The 20901-nt window shown below is 46.3% G+C and overlaps 1 protein-coding gene across 1 annotated transcript; it reads right to left on the bottom strand.

Annotated features, from left to right (window-relative positions):
- Positions 1-6012: 6012 nt before the first annotated feature.
- wfs1a (Wolfram syndrome 1a (wolframin)) lies at positions 6013-19989 on the bottom strand (the record flags this gene model as incomplete). The annotated part of the gene is made up of 11 exons (XM_079730703.1): positions 6013-7192; positions 7593-7753; positions 8238-8516; positions 8810-9055; positions 9494-9640; positions 10018-10130; positions 10257-10322; positions 13731-13904; positions 16448-16592; positions 18887-18969; positions 19689-19989. 11 exons carry the CDS (start codon positions 19987-19989, stop codon positions 6013-6015), a joined length of 2895 nt encoding a protein of 964 aa, XP_079586829.1.
- Positions 19990-20901: the final 912 nt, after the last annotated feature.

The raw sequence follows: 20901 nt of genomic DNA on the forward strand, positions 1-20901 counted from the left end.
GAGCCCAGAGATCTGGTGTAGAGGGAGAACAGAAGAGGCCCCAGTACAGAGCCTTGAAGGACACCTGTATCAAGCATGCAAGGTTTGGACAAGGAGCCATTCCATGTTACTTGATAAGTGCAATTCATCAGGTAGGATGTGAACCAGGAAAGGGCAGATTCAGCTATGCCAAGTTCGGCGAGAGTGGCGAGGAGGATCTGGTGGTTCACAGTGTCAAATGCTGCAGACAGGTCAAGGAGAATGAGAACCGATGAGAGGGACGAGGATCTGGCCGCACGGAGGGACTCAGTCACCGCGAGGAGAGCCGTCTCAGTGGAGTGTGCTTTTTTGAAGCCTGACTGGTGAGGGTGAAGCAGGTTGTTAGATGAGAGATAGGAGGACAGTTGGTTAGCGACGGCACGTTCCAATGTTTTAGAGAGGAATGAAAGAAGAGATACCGGTCTGTAATTCTGGATGTCAGTGGTATCAAGGGTTGGTTTTTTGAGGAGAGGCTTTATTCTGGCAGTCTTGAAAGACGTTGGAACAATGCCAGAAGTGAGGGAGGAGTTAATAAGTGCGGTGAGAAATGGCAGGATGTCGTTTGACACAGCCTGGAGGAGGGAGGAAGGGATACTGTCCAGGGGGCAGGTGGTGGCATGGTTAGATGTTATAATTCTGTTGACCTCGTCTGAGGTGAGAGGGATGAATTGGGTAAAGGCAGAGGTGGGGGTGGGGGGAGGGAGGATGGTGGCAGTGATAAAAGAGGAGCTAATGTCCTTTAATTTATGGGTAAAGTAGATAACAAAGTCATCAGCAGTGAGGCAGGAAGGAGGAGGAGGGGAGGGAGGGTTGAGGAGGGAAGAGAACAAGGAAAAGAGTTTCCTGGGGTTTGAGGCGGAGGAGTTAATTTTGGTCCGGTAGAAGGCAGATTTGGCTGTTGACACAGTGGAGGTGAAATCAGAGAGAAGAAAGAGATAGTGAGATAGATCATTAGGACAGTCTGATCTCTTCCATTTCCTCTCAGCTGCCCGCAGCTCTGCTCTATGTGTCCGCAGAGATTCAGACAGCAAAGGAGGGGGGGGTGAAGATCGCGTCGGTCTGGAGTGGAAGGGACAGAGGGAGTCCAAAGTGGAGGAGAGGGAGGATAGCAGTGTGTCAGAGGATTCCTCTGTGGATAGTTGAGATGATATATCTCTTTTTTAACCCAGGTCTCAGCCCCCCCCCCCCCCCCATCACCCATATACAGCTATTTTATTCTTTACGTAAAAGGTACTTTTTTATCTTTTCTAACAAAATGTTATTTGAAATACAGTAAGTTGAAAGGGAAACACTTGTTGCTTCCTGGTTCAATATTTGTACTGATGTTGCCTACTGAGCTATTATTTGCATTTTTATAAAACAGTATAAACCATCCACGCCCAAGCCTAACGTTTTAATCCCTACAGCCGGCAGTACAACATTTACAGGGCTGATTATGCAACATGGACGTTTGAGCTTCCTGATCAGGCTGGAAAGTATGTTGGCTTCCGACCGCCCCTTGACTGAAGCGGGAGACATGATGGGCCCTCATACTGGGATGACAGGTCGTTGGGTATGGGGATCATATTAAACTCCTCAACAAATTGCGCCAACCTCTACACCTCTTTAAAGACGCGCCTCATCCTGAGGGCGGGGCATATGGCCTAGAAGTAATATTGCATGTTTTAAGGCTATATCTCAATACACAGTACATATATTTTTAAATCTCCTCTTAATGCTTTATTTAACTCTTTGGGAAGTGCAATGGCACTACTTATACTCCATGGGGACATTGCAATTCTTACATCTTAGCATATGGCATAAAATACTATGAGAAGAATAATGTCTTTGATGATTATTATAACTAAACTTCTATACTTTTTTATACCAGAATTGAATAAATTAATACTTTATTTCTGATTGCAGTATGTGAAACCATCTTTAGCAGTATTTAAACTATATCTTTATTTTACCAGTAAATCTCTTTTAAAGGTCCCATGACATGCCACCAGGTGTGGTGTGATTAGCCGTTACAAGTTACAAATCTGCCCCTTATGACATCACGGGTGGGCGTGTCCACCTAGATGTGTGACGGATAGATGTGTGACGGATAGATGGGCAACGTTTGCTACAGTCCACTGGGTAGGCTGGTAGACTGATCTATCCAGCACACATCTAGGTGGACACGCCCACTAGTGATGTCAGAAGGGGCAGATTTCCAAAAAGGCTTGTAGCGGCTAATCACACCACACCTGGTGGCATGTCATGGGACCTTTAACTGATTCTGTGCCCAAATTTATGCTGAAATGGAATGTTTCAAATGCTTGGGGGAAGCATCTATGAATGAATGTATGTATGTATGTATGTATGTATGTATGTATGTATGTATGTATGTATGTATGTATGTATGTATGTAAGTATACATTTCTGAATGCCACCAGCAAAGAAAGATCAGTACAGTATACAGAATGTGATTAACCACTGGAGTACCTCCAGAAGATTGGGTGAGAAGGCATAATTCATGATTCTGGCAAAGCTCTCAAGATGTCTAGGAAAGTCATACTGAAAAGGAGACAGGCCCAAGTAGCATCCTCTCTCATCCTGGTGAACAAAAGTCTCACCAAAGAGAAGACGGTCATCTTCAGGCCATGGGGTTCCAGCAACACAGAAGGTGACATCAAGGAGCCCTCTGAATGCTCTGAAGGGACCATCCTCAGTTGAGGGTGTTCAGACAGAAAGGGACAGGGTCCCAGCCAAGAGGCCATCTGTACAGCCCCCACCAGATGGACGCACTTTTTAATAATTTTTACATCAATACATTACTATTCATAATAAATATGACAATTGTGTGATTATTATTTATGTTACATACTGTTATGGGGCTAAATAAGCAATTAACCCTGCAACTTAATCCCTAGGCATTCTGTATGTTTGTTAAGACCAGTTCTGTATGCATTATTTCTTCATCAGAGTCCTCCTGCAACAACATCTGAACAGTTGAAAAAAAATTGCCTTGGTCTTACCAGGTTATAATGAAAACAACCACAGTTCAAGCTGCTTTGGGTTTCTGGGTTGTATCTCAAGTGATCCAGATTCATCACCTTAGTAGTACACTTATTCATTTGAAAATAAGCCATTTGTTGCTGTATTTTACTGGCTTTACTCTTAATGCCAAACCCTTGTTGCTGTAACAAAGTCAAGTGCTCGAGGCCGAGCTGCCCTCCATTTTCTTTTGTTACGTTAACAAGGTTTCCGTTTGTTAGGGAAGATAAACTCGCCTTTTGAATCAACAGTTTAGTAATCAATGTGACTCGTTTTTTTGTTTTAATCACTGTTTAGTAATCAATGTGACTCGTTTTTTGTTTTTATCACTGTCTGAGTTCTTGTTATGTCACTTTAGTTAATTTATGTCACTAAGTAGGCAAAAAGGAAAAATGTATTGGTCTGTAGCTCTCGAGCTATTCTATATACCTCACCTTCTCTCCTTCGGTTGTGTGTGTGTGTGTGTGTGTGTGTGTGTGTGTGTGTGTGTGGGTGTGTGTACGTGTGTGTGTGTGTGTGTGTGTGTGTGTGTGTGTGAGTGTGGATGTTTATTCCCATAGCGTGTGTGGATGTTCCCCAAGGCACAGCTGGCATGTGGAAAAGTTGTTGATGTTTGGGGTCCAAAGGGTGTCACGCCCAAAGGTAACATGCAGGGGTCTGATTCTCTAATGTGTGTGTTAGATCGGTACGGTGTGGTCTGGGAAGAAATTCAGCTCACAATATTGCAAGCGGGCCATGGGTAGAGACCATGAGATGGAGCGTTTGATGATGCTTTGTGGATCCCTTCCTGTAGGGCTAGAGCCTCCCTCACTTACATAAAAGACATCTACCTCACTCACAAGTATTCCTCCTAACCCTTAGCTCCAGGTCACCTACTTATGGCATCAGTTCTTGTGGGGATACCTCCTCCTAATTTATCATTCTAGTGGACTTTAATGTCCACGTGTTTCATGTACAAGAGACCAGACGTCCCCGTCATACTCCTAAGTCATTCTCCTGATTGTGGTAAAGATGCATAGGGGAACATACACACACACTATGGGCACATACACCCACAAACACACACACACACACAGACACACACACACACACACACAGACATAAAAACACAAATCCCAACAGAAAGAGAAATAGATAGAGAGCAGACATTCCATGGTAACTCTTTCAATCATACTATCTACAGAAAAATGTATGTTTTTGCTGCGTGCTTTACAAATGGTGGCATGTTCATTCAAAACAAACTAATTGTTTGTCTAAAAGTTTTAAAGCCGCATTCATTTTCAATAGCCTTCTTTGAAAATCTTGCCCAATTTAAGAACATACCACCTCCGTCGACTCCCGAACTCAATAGAAATAGAAATAGATTCCAAATTCATCTTCATAAAAGAAAGAACTATTAATCTGGCTCTCTATTCTTTCCCTTTATAAATATGCTGCCTTCCATAATCCCTGCACTCAACAACAAAAATGACAATACACACTGGGGATGAGGATTGACCTCTAACACAAGAGAGATCATTCCCTTGGTTATTGCCTGAATCTTCATCATGGTTTCTGTAAATTACACTTTACACATGCTCAATAGGAGCTGTGCTGGCTTACATTCTAAACATGGCTCTTCCTCATCACATCATCCCGTTCCTATCAAAAAAACAAAGAACAAATAATTTCTGAGGTTGTTAAGAATATTGTGTATGTATATGCATGTATAAAATACAGGAAATATGCGTGCATGTCACAGAAGATTTAATTATAGCCAGAGGCCGTAATCAAGCACATATACGCTTATTACGCTTGTTATCAACAACTGGGAACGGGGGAATTCCGAACCAAAATGGGGCTCATTCTCCCCCATGTTTGAAATATGTGGGTCTAGTAAAATATACAATTTTGTTTATTTCATAACCAGAAAACAGCCTACCGCCATTCTATTCCGTCAAGTGCATCAGAAGTGCCACAAGCATTGAAAAAATGATACCTTGATATAAACGTACTTAGAAACTTTGAAACATTTTTTTTGGATTCAGAATCGGTGATATCATATCTATTTTTTATTAAACAACATATATATTCCACATACTTGTGGTTGAAACATTGAAGAAACATAGCTACCTGTGGCCGTCAGCTACCGCCACAAGTAGACTCATTTTCTGTGGGAAACACTGTAATGTGAACAGTAACGTAATAACGTTACAACAACGTTCATCAAGCTCATTCAGTTATTGATAGTATGATTGTTCTGCCATGGATTTTGGGTTGACATACACACATCCACGACCACTGTCTTTAAATTAAGTGTCCAAGAAGGTTAAGCCTCTCAGACTCGGACAGCAGCATTGGATTGCCATGGTACTCGATATCGGCAATAAAAACCCAGCACTATCAGGCCGGGACCTTCCACGCTCACAGTTAGCACTCAATAATGAGGACGTATCGAGGACTATAAGAACAAGCCATACACAGCATGTGTTGAGGTAATGAGTACTATCCAATGACAGAACATTAGGGCAGGAAGAAAAAGGCCAGACCCCCGTCAGATAGATTTTTCACTGGCAGTGGTGGTGAAGTAAACTACTTCCATGTACGTCTACCATGTCTTTTGTCATTGTTTTGATTAGTTAACCTTTTCTAATTAATATGGATGAATGTTTTTAATGAGGCTTCAAAAGAGTGAAAATATTCAAATGACATCTGCATTTTTCAGACTTGTTGAACATCAAATCTCCAACTTGCCAACTTTTGTAGACCTAGTGGTGACCAAAAAAATCTATTGACATTCATAAATACATATATATATATATATATAGATAGACCAACATATATTAAGACTAAAGGAAAAGTTAAGTAAAGCAATACACTTAAGTAAACACATGTAAAGATGCACTAGCATATGTAAGCTAAAACACGTACACACGTACACACAAACACACACCTCATCCTTTCTCTCCCTGCAATTTGTATTGGTTGCTTCTATCAGACATTGATTTTGGCAAACAATAATGGTGAGAAGAAAAAATCAAAAGCAAACTTCAAGGCTTCAAGCGTGTTCCGCCTCCAGTTCCTCTCGAGCTTCACCTGCCTCCCTCCGGCCAGAGGCGAGGCCACGCAGTCCAGACAGTGGATCGCCTTCAGCTCAAAGGCGGGAGCCTTGGCCCCTAAGCTGCCCTCCAGCTTGGTGCTGAACTCCACAACGTTCCCAGGCTCCAGGTTGAGGAGGACCTGCTTGAACTCGTGGCTGGCCTTCAGTATGATGTCCTGGCCCGGGTCCTCCGCCCCGCCTCCCTCGCCCACGATCTTCCCCACTGTCACCTCGAACAGGAAGCTGTCGAAGCGCTTGACGTGACACGAGTGCTTGGCCACGGCCTTGATTTGACAGAGCTCCGCCTCTTCCTGCATGTTTAACATCAACGGCGACCCTTCCAGTGGCAGCGTGGAGTTGACCAGCGTTGCGTTGACCAGCGTGGCGTTCCTTGTCTCACACTTGGGGTAGGCCTCGCCGTAGAGGCAGCGCAGCCAGTCCCCCATGAACACGGGCAGGATGTTGATGAATGACTGGGGTCCGTTCTCCTGGTCGGCCAGGCGGATCTGCTTGAAGCGGCCGTTCCAGGTGACCCGGTGGCCCTCCAGATGGCTGCAGAACATCTGGGTCTGGGCCATGCCTCTGCTCTGCCAGGCGGGAGGCCCGCACAGCTCGCTGTACTTGCCCCAGGTCAGAGTGGAGTTGTACACCTTCAAACCCTCCGAGTGGTAGACATACATCCAGAAGAACAGGATCACCATGGAGACGCAGAAGAGCAGGACCTTGACGACGCCGCCGTGCGTCAGCGAGCGCAGGACGTCCAGGATGGAGAGGCTGAAGCGCGTCCAGAGCCGGAGGGTCACAGGCACGGCGCACAGGGCCAGCGTCACCACCATCTTTGTCAGCTCCAGCTCCAGGAACCACTTGGCCATCTGGATGAGCAGCATCAGGGCCAGGCCAAAGGCCAGCACAGGCAGGGCGAATAGCAGGAGGAAGTAGGCCACGCAGGTGCGGATCAGACCGATGGCGGAGGAGTTCTGGAGCAGCACTACAGAGAACTCCCACCACAGGAAGCACACAAGGTAGGGCACCAGGAAGCAGTAGGTGCCCCGGAAACCACGGCTCCGCCCCATGCTGGGAGGGGGGATACCATATGATCAACAGTCAGATTCATGTTCTACTAAAAGAAATGTTAAGCGGTTGACTGATTAGCATCAATAGTAACTGGACAGGTGCATTCAGCCATGGAGTAGGGGTTGGACCGTTACCCTAGCACAGGAAGGTGACCACAAAGCCAATTGATTTGAACTGTGTGGGCGAATGGTTATAGGGTTCTTAAGACGTTGGGTGTGAGGTTTGCCGCGGATGACACTTGTGCCAATGTCACATTGGCACGGATAAGCCACAAATCACTTGATTGATGTTTTCACGAGATTAAAATGTTCTAGCATTGTGCATCTAGAGATATATGCATTGAACTGCAAAGAAGAAAAAAAAATCTGCAACAAATCACACAACAAATCTCTCTGCTCACCTGAAGAACAGGTAGAATAGATAAACATATAGCAGGCAGGGCAGACTGAGCTTCAGCACCACAGACTCCCCTAGTGGCAGAGTAGCAAAGGTGCGCCCCAAAATGCGAATGGCCATCTTTTCTGGAAGGAACCGCGTCAGGTAACACAGAGATGACGCTACCTGGGAGGAGGATTCAGAGCAGAAGATATTAAGGACTATGCTTCAAAATAATTGTGGAAATCTGACATTATTGCATTGGAGATTAATTGAAAATATGGAGGGAGATGTATCTGCATAATAGACCACCGAAGTGTTGTCGTCACCTTATCACCACTGCATCACATCAGGGTCCATCACTGTTTAACTTAAAAAGATAATATATATTATAATATATATACTATAAATCATTTTAAATATCCAAAGCAAATTAGGACGTTTTGGCATTTAAACAAGTTTTAAGAAATAGCTTTGCACCTCTTTCGAGTTTGCAGGTTTCTAGCGAGACCAGTGGATGCGGCAACACTTGGGTGGTCTGTCATTTGTCTTAGGGGATACTTGTCTATAAGAAAATATTAAATGTTCTTTAAACATTCCAGATGGGGTAATTGGGAATGGCAACAGTTTAAAAAGAACTTATAAGATGACCAGGGATGTGACCTCTGACCTCTATGACCATGGCCCGCCGTGCGTAGGTGGCCGCAGCAGGGCTCAGGCTCATGTAGCTGATGACGAAGAAGAAGATGGCCACGGTGGCCAGCTCTGAACAGGGGATCCAGATCTTGTCTGCTACAGGGAAGGAGAAGATGACGAAGAAGACGGAGAGGATGAAGTACAGGTGCGGTTCTAGATTGTTCCAGCTGAAGTTGCTCTCGGCCTGTTCCACGTCCAGCCCCGGCTCAAAGCGTGTAAGGAGGGCGGTGAGAGTACTGAAGTTCTCCCACATCTGGAAAAACCACAAGGATTGGGGATATAAACAATACATACGTTTAAACTTCTGAGGAAAAGGTGACACCAAATACAATATTTGGGCTCATCTTCTATGAAATTAATGTTTAATGGATATTTCAGAGCCCTCAGACCAAACAAACAATACACAAAACCCAAAACAAATATAACAAATATAAATGCCCAATTATAAAAACTGCTTTAATGTCTAATAATAAAATATAAATAACCTCTGATTGCAGTGAACAAACCATGCATGTTTCTCCTACCAGTGGCATCTGAAACACTGACCTTGCTTCTTTGGAAAACGCGTAGAGTGCAGAAGATCATGGAGATGAAGGACATGTAGAAGACGACCAGGGGGATTATGAAGGCGAACAGGTCCACTGTCAGATTACTGATGATGAAGAAGAAGATGAGGGCGTTGACGTGCTGTGTGGGGATGATGGTGCTTAGCCACAGGACGCCAGCGCGCGATGCCCAGTCCACCAGGTGCTCCTTCACCTCCATCACAATGTGGAGGGGGTACTGGAGCATCTGGCAACACACACGCAACGGATAAGGAGAACACATTATGCAGTACAACCTTTCAGGAAGAAAAAGAGGCTTAGGTTAATACGATTTATTATTTAAGGAGATAAGATTAAGGAGTTCTGTACATAAAGTTTATTAAGAAATCTACAGTTGCAATTACTTTCGAAACAACCTTCCCAGCAAGCATAATAAACTATGTTATGAGTCAAATAGAAATATGTATGTTTGTCAGAGCATATTTGTCTTTCTTTATAATCTACATAACTATCAAGAGTCTGCCCTGTGATTATTATTTTTTCCTTATTTATTTGATTAAGCTTTTAACCTTGGTGTCTAAAACAGTTCAGAAAATAATCAGCAAATGTCAATCAACAAAGCTCTACTTATTGTAATGATAAACACACACAGATGTCCTAGGAACCAAGATGAACTGTACTTCACCATGAAGTTTGACTTTAAGGCCATGGCTCTAATCAGGGCTCCACTGCGCCTAGAGTTCAGCATCATCCCTCCCTGGGCCAGGCCCCAGGAACCCTTAGATGTCTTCCTTTCTGATTGTGGGAGTGGCTCTGGGCTCTGCTTAAACACATGGACACACACAGGTACACTCACGTGAGTACACACACAAGCAGACACACAAAATCCAACAGCATCGGATTCCAGGCCATCCGCCTTAGATATCCTGCTTTGTCCCTCTCCAGGATCCAGGCTGTCCATCTGATATTTCTGGCTCTATTCCGCCCTCGGGCCCCTTGCCCCTGATTCCTCCCCCAGACCCTCCACTCCACCCAATATGTTTGGTTTTCTGAGCAGGTTTCCTCCATTTATGTTACTGTAACTTAGATCTGGGGGATTTCTTTATTAAAGCCTTTTTGTTACATTTCCTGAATTCTCCTGTTATTTGGATCCTATCTCTTTGGTTCCTGTTGCCATGCTAACACTAGTCGTGAAGACATGAGCGCTACCTTGCTCTTGTTCTCCTGCGTCACGGTGCGGGGAGGGGAGGATGGCACGGCCATGCCCTGGGCAAACTGCTTAGTGATCTCAACAAAGTCATCCAGGTCCACCAGATCCTGAGCTAAGAACACAGCAGGACATGTTCACGTTTGAATTTGTCTGGTATACAGACAGAAAGACACAGAACACACATGTAGACTTATGAAATGAAAAAAACAGAATTAAATGCTGACACACTTATACTTACTCCTGTTGCTGACCATGCTCTGTAAGATCTTTTGGGTCTGGCCTGTGGTTGGTCCAGGGATGCCACCTGTTAAAAATAACCACCACAAATCACAGCTTCTTCCTTCTGGACGGTCATGTGATATGCAGAATATTGGAACTATTTTTACCTTTTCTCTTATGTATACATGTACGCATGTGCGTGTGGAACCTTTACCCTTTGTATGTATGCGTATACATGAACGTGTGTGTGTGTGTATGTGTGTGTGTGTGTGTGTGTGTGTGTGTGTGTGTGTGTGTGTGTGTGTGTGTGTGTGTGTGTGTGTGTGTGTGTGTGTGTGTGTGTTGTGGCAACCCGTCTCCCCAAGTGTCAGATACCCGGTAGGAATTACACGGAAAGCAGGGGTTAAAGCCGCAGTCGGCGTTTATTTCAACAGAATAAATAGTCTGTATACTCGTGCTAGGGTCTCCGTGAGCCTCTAGATCGCCGGCGTGGTGCGGAATCCCTCCGTGTCGCTTCGCCCTTCTCCCGGTCTAGCGAGTACTCCCGCCGTGTCACTTGCCCGGCGCTATGCGGAATCCCTCCGTGTCGCTTCGCCCTGGTGCGTACTCCCTCCGCGTCCCTTGCCGTTCGCCCGGTCTGGTGCTTACTCCCTCCGTGTCACTCTCCCTGTGGTGCGGACTCTCTCCGTGGCACTCTCTCGTTCGCCCGGTCTGGTGCGCCTTTTAAGCCCGGCTCCTGGTCCTTTCCCTTCCTCCGGCCAGGTGTCCCCGATTGCGCTGATTGGGGGGAGAGACGTGGTGCTCTCTGTCGCCGGCTGGAGGGTGGCGACGGTAAACCCCCCTTCTACTGCGTGTCCTCGGACCCGCCCGGTCCGAGGTCCGGCGGCGGGATGCCACACTCCTCCACCGCTTGCTCAGGCCCCTGGTCGTCGGTGAACCCGCTCAAGCAGGCATCCCGGCGTGACAGGGCGTCGGCGTTCCTGGCTCCGGCCATCCACTTCAGGGGGGCGTGGTTGGTGACCAGGATGACCTCCCTCCCTAGGAGATAATACCTGATGTTTCGGAGGGCCCGGAACCACCGCGTCACTCGTGCGTTGGTGTCCCTGGCTCCGGCCATCTGCTTCAGGGGGGCGTGGTCGGTGACCAGGATGACCTCCCTCCGCCCTCCACCGGCTCTGGGCTTGATAGGCACACTTGTGGTCCAATATGATTTGCTGCAGCGGCTTGGCGGTCGACGCATTCTTGGAGCCGGGGTCCTTGGTCACCTCCTCCATCAGGTCGTCGTCGTCATCGTCGTGGCCCGTGGGTCCAGAGGGGACCAGGTGGTCGTCAGCGCTCTTGTCGGGATCTGGAGGCTTCACAGGTTTACCTGTCTCCAGGAGGTCGTCCCCATCCACATCCAGCGTGATGGCGTCTTCGTTGGGGATCGACACGGACAGGTGATCGTCCTCAGCTTCTTTAGGGGAGTCTGTTGCTTCGACTGACGTCTCTGCCGCTTCCGTCTCTGCCTCTGCCTCCGGCTCGGTGTCGACGTCGACCTCGAGCTCTGGCTCCAAGGTGGCCTCGAGCAGCGCCACGGCCCCTGGCTCCGGTGAGGCCGCGGGCTCAGCCTCCGCCTCGGGCTCCGTCTCCACCGCAGGCTGGGTCTCGACCGACGTCTCATCGGCCTGGATTGAGGCCTCTGTCGTGGGCTCAGTGTCGATGTCGGTCTCTGGATCGGCCTCGAGCAGCGCCACGGCCTCTGGTTCCGGTGAGGCCGCGGGCTCAGCCTCCTCTGTTCGCCCTCCGGGGGACGACGGAGGCCTGGTGGCCCCGTAGGCCTGTTGAACTCCCCTCACCCCTCTGCGGGGTGGTTCTCTCCGGCTCCGGAGTTCACGCGCCGGGTCCTGTAGCCGGTGGAAGATCGGGCAGTCCTTCCCGATTAGCAGCGGCACCGGTAGGTGGGGTACGATCCCTGCCCGCGTCGTGAATACCCCGTGCGGGGTCCGGATGACGACGTGGCAGGTCTCGAGCGTCCGGGTGTCCCTGTGTATGCAGGTCACCTCTATGGGCGCGCCCTCCTTCCCGCCCGCCAAGTCGGGGCGGAGGAGAGTGACCACGCTGCCGGTATCCTCGAGGGCCTGCGTGCCCCGGTTCATTACCCGCGCCGGTATGGTCGGGCTTCCTGTTTTCCCCTGTGCCCAGCAGGTCGCTAGCATGCATGGCTGCGTCTGCTGCCGGCGTGACTCGTCTCACGGCCCCGCCTCCCGCGGCCTCATCTCGGGCCGCGTCGTCTCTGGCGGCGTCGTCTCCGGCGGCGTCGTCTCCGGCGGCGTCGTCTCCGGCGGCGTCGTCTCCGGCTGCATCGGGGCGGCGGTCGCGGCGGCGGTTGCGGCGGCGGTCGCGGCGGTTAGTTCGGTGAGCCGTAGTACGGCCTCGTAGAGCAGGGCCAGACTCTCCGTGGTCTCCCGCTGCTGCTGCTGGGCAGCCGTCGCCGCGGTCCCATCCGGGTTCTGCATGCCGGCTGAAAGGGGGTTCCCTCACAAAACCGGCCCGTAGCGCGGTCGAGTTGCCTGTATTCTCCACCATATGTGGCAACCCGTCTCCCCAAGTGTCAGATACCCGGTAGGAATTACACGGAAAGCAGGGGTTAAAGCCGCAGTCGGCGTTTATTTCAACAGAATAAATAGTCTGTATACTCGTGCTAGGGTCTCCGTGAGCCTCTAGATCGCCGGCGTGGTGCGGAATCCCTCTGTGTCGCTTCGCCCTTCTCCCGGTCTAGCGAGTACTCCCGCCGTGTCACTTGCCCGGCGCTGTGCGGAATCCCTCCGTGTCGCTTCGCCCTGGTGCGTACTCCCTCCGCGTCCCTTGCCGTTCGCCCGGTCTGGTGCTTACTCCCTCCGTGTCACTCTCCCTGTGGTGCGGACTCTCTCCGTGGCACTCTCTCGTTCGCCCGGTCTAGTGCGCCTTTTAAGCCCGGCTCCTGGTCCTTTCCCTTCCTCCAGCCAGGTGTCTCCGATTGCGCTGATTGGGGGGAGAGACATGGTGCTCTCTGTCGCCGGCTGGAGGGTGGCGACGGTAAACCCCCGTCTACTGCGTGTCCTCAGACCCGCCCGGTCCGAGGTCCGGCGGCGGGATGCCACAGCGTGTGTGTGTGTGTGACCTTTACTCTTTGCATGAATGTATGTATGTCGAATGTATGTTGTGTTTTTTTGTGTCTTAACCTACCCAGGCGTTAACCACTGCACAGTGTCTTGAGGATACCGGGCAACATTAAACCGACTCGCATGTCAAGATGTCAACATTGACAACAGTGAACATTTTTTATATTTTAGTAGTTTATTTCATCAAAACATTGACCTGAGTTGACTTAAATACAATCAAGTCACTTGACTGGACTCCACATCTCTGGTGAGTGTGTGTGTGTGTGTGTGTGTGTGTGTGTGTGTGTGTGTGTGTGTGTGTGTGTGTGTGTGTGTGTGTGTGTGTGTGTGTGTGTGTGCGTTCTCTGTACCTGGCTGGTTGTTGACTTGACTGACGTTTTCCAGCAGCTCAGTCATGGCCACCTTCGGTTTCCTGTCTGGGTTGAGCTTCCAGTACATCAACATAGCTGCCTTACGCACGGCCAGCTCAAACTTACTCTCTGTGGACAGCCTCCGCACTTCATCCTCGTTGTCTGGGCTGATGCCTGGTAATTATAATGGAAGATGCATATGTTTTTACTGTTTCTTAGTATCTGCATTTGGGATTTGTCATGTTGTGTTATCTCCTTTTATGTTAACCAATAGCCCTGGCTTGAACTGAACAAAGAGGGATGGACTCAGTAAATGTCAGCCGTAGAAGAAGAGACTCCTTGAAGTTAATGTAGGTACCTCTGTTCTTTAGTCTGTCGACCAGTTTGAGGACATGAAGCATGAGGTGTTGACTGTAACTGTATTACTTTCCTCCTCGGATGTCATGACATAGCATTCTGGGGAGGGGTGAAACTGTGTTAAAATACTGCTAGACTGGAGGCTGGTGTATGCACAAATTAAAATATATTCTCTACAACTACAATGTGCTTCTTTGCATTAAGTCTGTCTGTCTAGGTGCAATATGTCATAAATAACATCCCAGATCATAACACAACAACAACAAAAACAACAACAACAACAGAAACATGAACAACAAATGTGTTAATTTAAACTCTAGTCTGGCTTGGCCTTTCATTTTTTAAAGGTCCCATGGCATGCTACTTTAGGGATGCTTTAATATAGATATTAGTGGGCCCCTAACACAGTATTTGAAGACGTTCCCGGAATTCAGCCCTGGTGCAGGATTACAGCCACTACGAGCCAGTCGCACATTGAGCTTTCCCCAAACGCGCTGTTTCGGTGTCTGTAGCTTTGATGCAAATGAGGAGGAGGGAGGCGGGTGAAGGAGGAAGGTGGGGGTGCGGCCCTGAGCAGCTTGTGGCCACGGTACCATGCACTCTGTTTACAGTGGATGTATCGCAATGGCGAGGCGCACACAGCCTTTGGCCGTGTTCTGTAAATAAACAAAATTAAAATAAACACTTATTTTAATTAAAGAAGTGTTTATTTTAACACCCGGAGTCCCGGAGCTCTATATCTAAATAATATCAAATGATACATATATATCTATATCATATAATATATATTATCACGGCCAAAAGCTGTGTGCACCTCCAGATGATATTATGAATCTCAAACGACTGCAATCGGTTTCTCCAACGTCTCTGGTTCTTCCACGTCCACATCAATCTGAAGTAGACTGAACCATGGCATGGTGGAGAAAGGGATTGTTGCCCGCGATTGTTGACGGTCAGCGCTTAGGCCCCACCCCCTCCTCCTGCAGCGGGCAGCGGGAAGCGCCGAGTCGGTGGTCCCTCGGCAGCGGGAAGCGGGGCTCAAGCGGGAGACAATCTCGTGCAAAAATCCCTTTCTCCTCTATGTCGTGGTTCATGTACTTCAGGGAGTCAAAGCCAAAGTCCCTTTCCCCCAATTCCTACTCAACCAAGGCTAAGATAACCCCCACTACGAGTCTCGTTGTGGAAATACCAGAGACGAGAGTCCGACGTGTTATGCACCATAATACCAACAGCAGAACGGTTATCCAAATATCAAAGAAGTGTAGCCTACAACACTTGCATTACAGTCCTGGAGCTCTATATCTAAATAATATCATATAATACATAGATATCAATATCATATAATACATATTATCACGGCCAAAAGCTGTGTGCGCCTCCAGACAATATTATGAATCACAAACAACTGTCTCTGGTTCTTCCACTTCAACATCAATCTGAAGTAGACTGAACCGTGTGCTGCCAGCTGCCAGCTGCCAGTGCTTTGCAGAGCTTCCATCTATGCAAAGGCGAGCAGAATACCTAGTGCTTGTTTTACAACAAACGCAAGTTTTAGCCACTTGGGGACGATAGGCAGTCTAGGGGAACTCATATTAATGTTAGAAAACCTCATAAAGTGAGATTTTCAGGCCATGGGACCTTTAATAACATGCAATGGTCTGAGAGGGGCCGTTTACTGAAGCATCTCCCTTCCCCTTTCCCTTCCCAGCTTGTAGTTCAGGGAAGGAGTTGTAATCCAACAAAAAGTAAAGTAGCCAATAGCAAAAAACAATGTTTTGGGGAAGGTGAGTTACTGGTCTATAGGGGAAGCAAATAACAGAATGATATTACGCTTTTTCAGAATATTACAGAAGAGGTAGGCCACCATCGTATCCTTTTGATAGTATACCGTCTGAAGATGGCTCCCAAAATAACACTAAACCACTGCCAAGTCCAAACATGTTGAATGCATTTTTAAAGAAGATGCTGAACAGTATTTCAGCGTTCATGGAGAATGTAATTCTGTGGTTGGACAGGATGGAGTCAGATGGAATATTTGAGCTCAAAAAGGAGGATCAGGAAATAAAAATGTTTTGATGATCCACAGACAACATTAATGTTTCATAGCAATATATGGAATTCTAAATTAACTTTTTATCAATCGTCTTTTTCTTTTTTCCAGTGTACCCTCCCACACAATCAGACGCAAACAACACATCTTTGGAACAACGTATCCAGGAGTATTCCAGTCTGCGTAACAGCTGACAAACTCTCAGATACTTCCAATTATCGATGGAGTATCCGGGAGTATACAGGAGTATTCCAGTCCAGGTACAACTCTTTTCCCACAGTGACACACACACACACACACACACACAGACCTTTATTTTGGATCCAGCAGCGCTGAAGAAGACGAGCTGCCCCTCTCCTTCCCTGCTTGGCGGCTTTCAGTAACCACCTCACTGCAAGACTGTTGTTAAGTTCTGTGTCCCTCTCCTCGGCTACAATCAGGTAATGTTGACCCAACTGAAAAGTAAACAAAGAAAATGTTGATAATGAAATATTGATTCATTTCAGTTCACTCATTTCAGTAAAGTTATGGGCTCCCTCGAAAATAGATCTTGTGTTCTCAACAGGACTTGCCTAGTAATATAAAGGTTTGATAAAAATGAAATAATAAAGATAATATGTATTTGTGTATAGAATTTTTAGAAATATAAAAAATGTTTATATATTATATTTACAAAGGGTTAGGTAATCTAGTAATAAAGCATACTAATCTATATATATGCCTGAAGACAGGAGGCTGAGGCTGCATGCTAAGGAGAGGAAGGTCGTGTCGAAGAAAGAGATAGACCAACAGAAGCAGGAATTTATAAGACGGTATCCGACATGCAGGGTCTAGTGACCAAGCTGGAGACACTGGCCAATCAGAACTCCTCCTACAAACAACACAGTGAGGTGCTGAAGCTGTCCCTCAGTGCCATGGAACAATGCTTTACTAAACTTGGAGGAGAAGGAGTCTCTTCGGACCAAGAATACTTGATTACACTTTGTGGAAAATGTAGATGTTTTTCTATTTAAAAAGGCTGCTAATAATCTAGTAATAAAGCATTCTAATCTATATATGTTTTTGACATACACAAGGTATGTCCACTCTTCAGTCCTTCCTGTCACAAGCAGACTACATTACACTCAATCCCATGGTCCATGTTTGAGAGTCCATGCTGTTCCAGTTTGTGCAGACAAACTTTTGGCCTATCAGGTGACGCTTTTCTAATATTAACTTCTATTTAAAAACCACTGACCCCCTCCTCCCTTCCCAAGCATGATGTGCACATTAAAACACCACTCACTTACAGAGTCAGAGGACAGGAATGCAGTTTCTCATCTAATCTTCCAACCCTCCCCACACGTACACACTTGTAATGTAATTTTGAATGCATGGGCTTCGTGGCTGTGCATTACAGAGTCACTGCAAATTGTCCGGTATATGAGAACGTGTGATCATGCTTTTGTATAATGTAGCACAAACATAGGGTATGTATGAAACGAATGCATTTGGAACATGTCAGTATCTAACACAAGGTCGGAAGAGGACACCGGTGTGCTTCAGAAGGCTTTCCTTTGTCCACCTCTGAGACTGAAAACCTGAAACATGCCACAAACTATTTGTGTGTGTGCGTGTGAGTGTGCGTACTTATGTTTGTGTGTGCGTGCATGTGTTTGTGCCTGAGTGTGCATTTGCATGTGTGTGTCAGTGTGCATGTGTGTTCATTAACATTAACATTATATTCTGATTAACATCAGAATATATTCAAATGTAGGATTCGACAGGAACAGAAGGAACCAGGAGTCTATTTACTGAGCCAACTGAAACATGCGTGTTTCATCTCTGATCATCGTTCAAAACGCTAAACACTGTCGCAGCAATTTATCGCTCACCACCAAATTCATCGCCCCTGCGACAAACACTTAAAGGGCGGTTGCCAGTGTGTGAAATACCAAGGGTGAATCGGGGGCGCCCTCCTAGTCAGCGCCGGTGGGCACAGTTTGGTTTGGGGGCGGGGGGGTGGCACGGGTTGAGACAGGCAGAAGAAGAATGTGAGAACACTGTGTATGCTGATGCTTATCATTCATGCTTAACATGTCTCAGTGTCATTATTTGAAGAAGAAGCCACAAATCCTTGTTGCCATTCTTTTCCTGCCAGTCTTTAAAGATTTTCCAGAGCCCCAAAAATGTTGCAGGGTCTTTCAGGGCGTCTCAAGTGTCAATCACTTGAGACGCCCTGAAGTGATTGAGTCCCCCTATATTTCACACATTGTCCTTGTCCATAATAACATAATTTAATATTGAATGAATATTGCCCGTGTCTATGTAGCTTCTGCCTCATAATCTTATTTTCCTTATTTCTAGTTAATGGTTAGAGGTAGCTTCCTTCCCCTCTCCTTTGGAAATATCGGTGATGTGTTAGTTTGCATTTGTGTGACCATTGTAGCCATAGTATTGACAATTCATTAGTCAAGTTTAGACCTTGAGGAACACTTTTGGTTTATGTCTCTTTGTATCCTTTGATGTTTATACGTATATTGTGACCGAATGTAATGAAAGAATGTGTGTTGTTAAACTGAAGATGCTTGGTAAATGCCGCCAGTGTATCTAGTGTCTACCCATGATCATGCTCTATGAAACCAACTTTATTGTCAAGAATCGTCCTACGATAAATTCCTTTTCATCAGTATGTTTGCAGAAGAGTGTATGGACGCACGTGTAACGATCTTTATTGGCCTTTATGTGCGTTTGTATGTGTGTGTCTAACCTGGGTCTGAGCTCGGGCATCTCCAGCTTGTGCTTTCTCCTCCAGCTGCTCCAAAGTTAACTCCTTCTCCTCTGGCTCTTCCTCTGGAGCAAAGCAATTGAGAGAGGGGTGTGATGATATTAAAGAAGGTGCTGTATAACACATTAGTCTACACAAGGTGCTGGCATTAATTTAACCTCCTTTCTAGCCATTTTAATAAAGTGTAGTTTTACTCATACTACATATATTCTGCAACCCATATAATATACCTCCTCAAAATAATCAATGATATTAAATAAAACTATGACGTATGACTAAAGGTCATAAGTCAAGTATCAGCCTAACTTGGAAGAAAAAAGTGTACAACTCTCTGACATGGTTGAAACATGTGTTCTTGTTACATGAGCTCATTAGCGTACATGGCTTGAGAACTGTCGCACCAGTATCCTTTAACCTCATGAACTTCTAAAAGTATCACATTCATCTTCTACAGCTCAGCAATGTTTCTCCCCTGGTGACAATAATCCCTTGCCTTGCGCATCCCTTAAACTACTGAGCAACAGAATGAAAGCAGATATGCTTCTAGAATCTTTATATCTCTTAACGAATAGGAGTTTAACTTCCACACAGCCTCGCCCCTCAATGATGAATGTTTCACAACAAGTTGTGCCAATGACAGATTTAGTCTCCTCGCTCGGTGTGTAGGCATCAATTGCTATTTGTATGTATGAGAAAGAAAAAATGACTATGGTTGTCTGAGCACAACTGGTGATCAATCTGATTTTAGTGTCATCACAGAGCTCAGAGCACAGGAAGTACCTACCATCGTCTTCATCTGCTGCATCCTCCTCCTCTGCCTTCCTGAATCTCTCTTGGATGATCACCTTTTTGGCAATGGCAGCAAATCTGTGTTTGGCGGGGGCTTTAGGTGACATGGTGGTTGCAGGAGGGAGGTCAGCAACGACTGCATGAGGCTCAGGACAAGCGGTGTGGCTAGGATTTGGGGAGGTAGATGTCGATGGGACGGGGGCTGCATTAGACTCAGAAGACAATTTGTTGTTGGATGGAATAACGGCAGACATTTGTTCAATGTCGTCAACGTCTAAAGGTGAAGGGGAATCCATTTCTTGAGAGGCTGAAGAGGAAGAAGAGGATGAGCAGGAGAAGTCACAGTCAGTTTGACGACAAAATACTCAAGTGGGTTGAGGAGAGAGGAGAGGAGGAAGATGAAGATTGTTATGTTTAGAGAGATTGAGGTCAAGAAAAGGCCTCTCTGTAGGGTTTAGGGGATGGAGGAGAAGGGAACTTCTGGAGAGGGCATGACTCCTTAGAGGTAGAGATGAGGATTAAATCTCCATCTATCCCGGGTGTTATTTAAAATGTTTACATGCAGTTTTATTTTCTCATAAGGGTTCTATATACTTTTACAGAACAATCATCAGGAGTGCTAATAAGTTACACTCAGAATTGAACATCGATTTTAGGCAATAGAGGCCTAAATATAATTGATATTTCCGGGCAACACAATTGTGAACACTCAAATAAAAACAATCAACTTACCAGATTTTTTACTTTGAAGACTTCTTCAAGGCAAAAACCCATTCCTGTTAAAGTCAAAACTTAAGGGTGATTTCTTTGCTGGGGTCCATTGGCTCTGGGGTCCATTTGTGCACTGAAACCAGAAACTGTTCGGCTGCACCTTTACAGTCTCTAGCCATAGCAGTGGCCCGCCCTCTTAAAATAGACTATCCGTTCATAGGCAACTCTAAAGCTCTGTCAACAAATCAGCTCATTGGATAGGCCATGAAAGTATGAGGTGGGATTGTGCTTTTATAAAGCATCCGCACAAAGAAAACAACGTACAGGCAAAATTATTTCTTGGCTTTTTTTGTTCCTTAATGGACAATGATTTGATCTTGGTTTTTTATACTTAGAAAACCTTTTTTATGATATGATTTAACGTAGGCCATCTTCATTGATGTATCCAATAAGGTAAAATAAAATACTTTCTAAATATCTAAGAGCTATCTATGCCA

Source organism: Pollachius pollachius (genome assembly GCF_949987615.1).
Source record: "Pollachius pollachius genome assembly, chromosome: 2".
Lineage (NCBI taxonomy): Eukaryota > Metazoa > Chordata > Actinopteri > Gadiformes > Gadidae > Pollachius > Pollachius pollachius.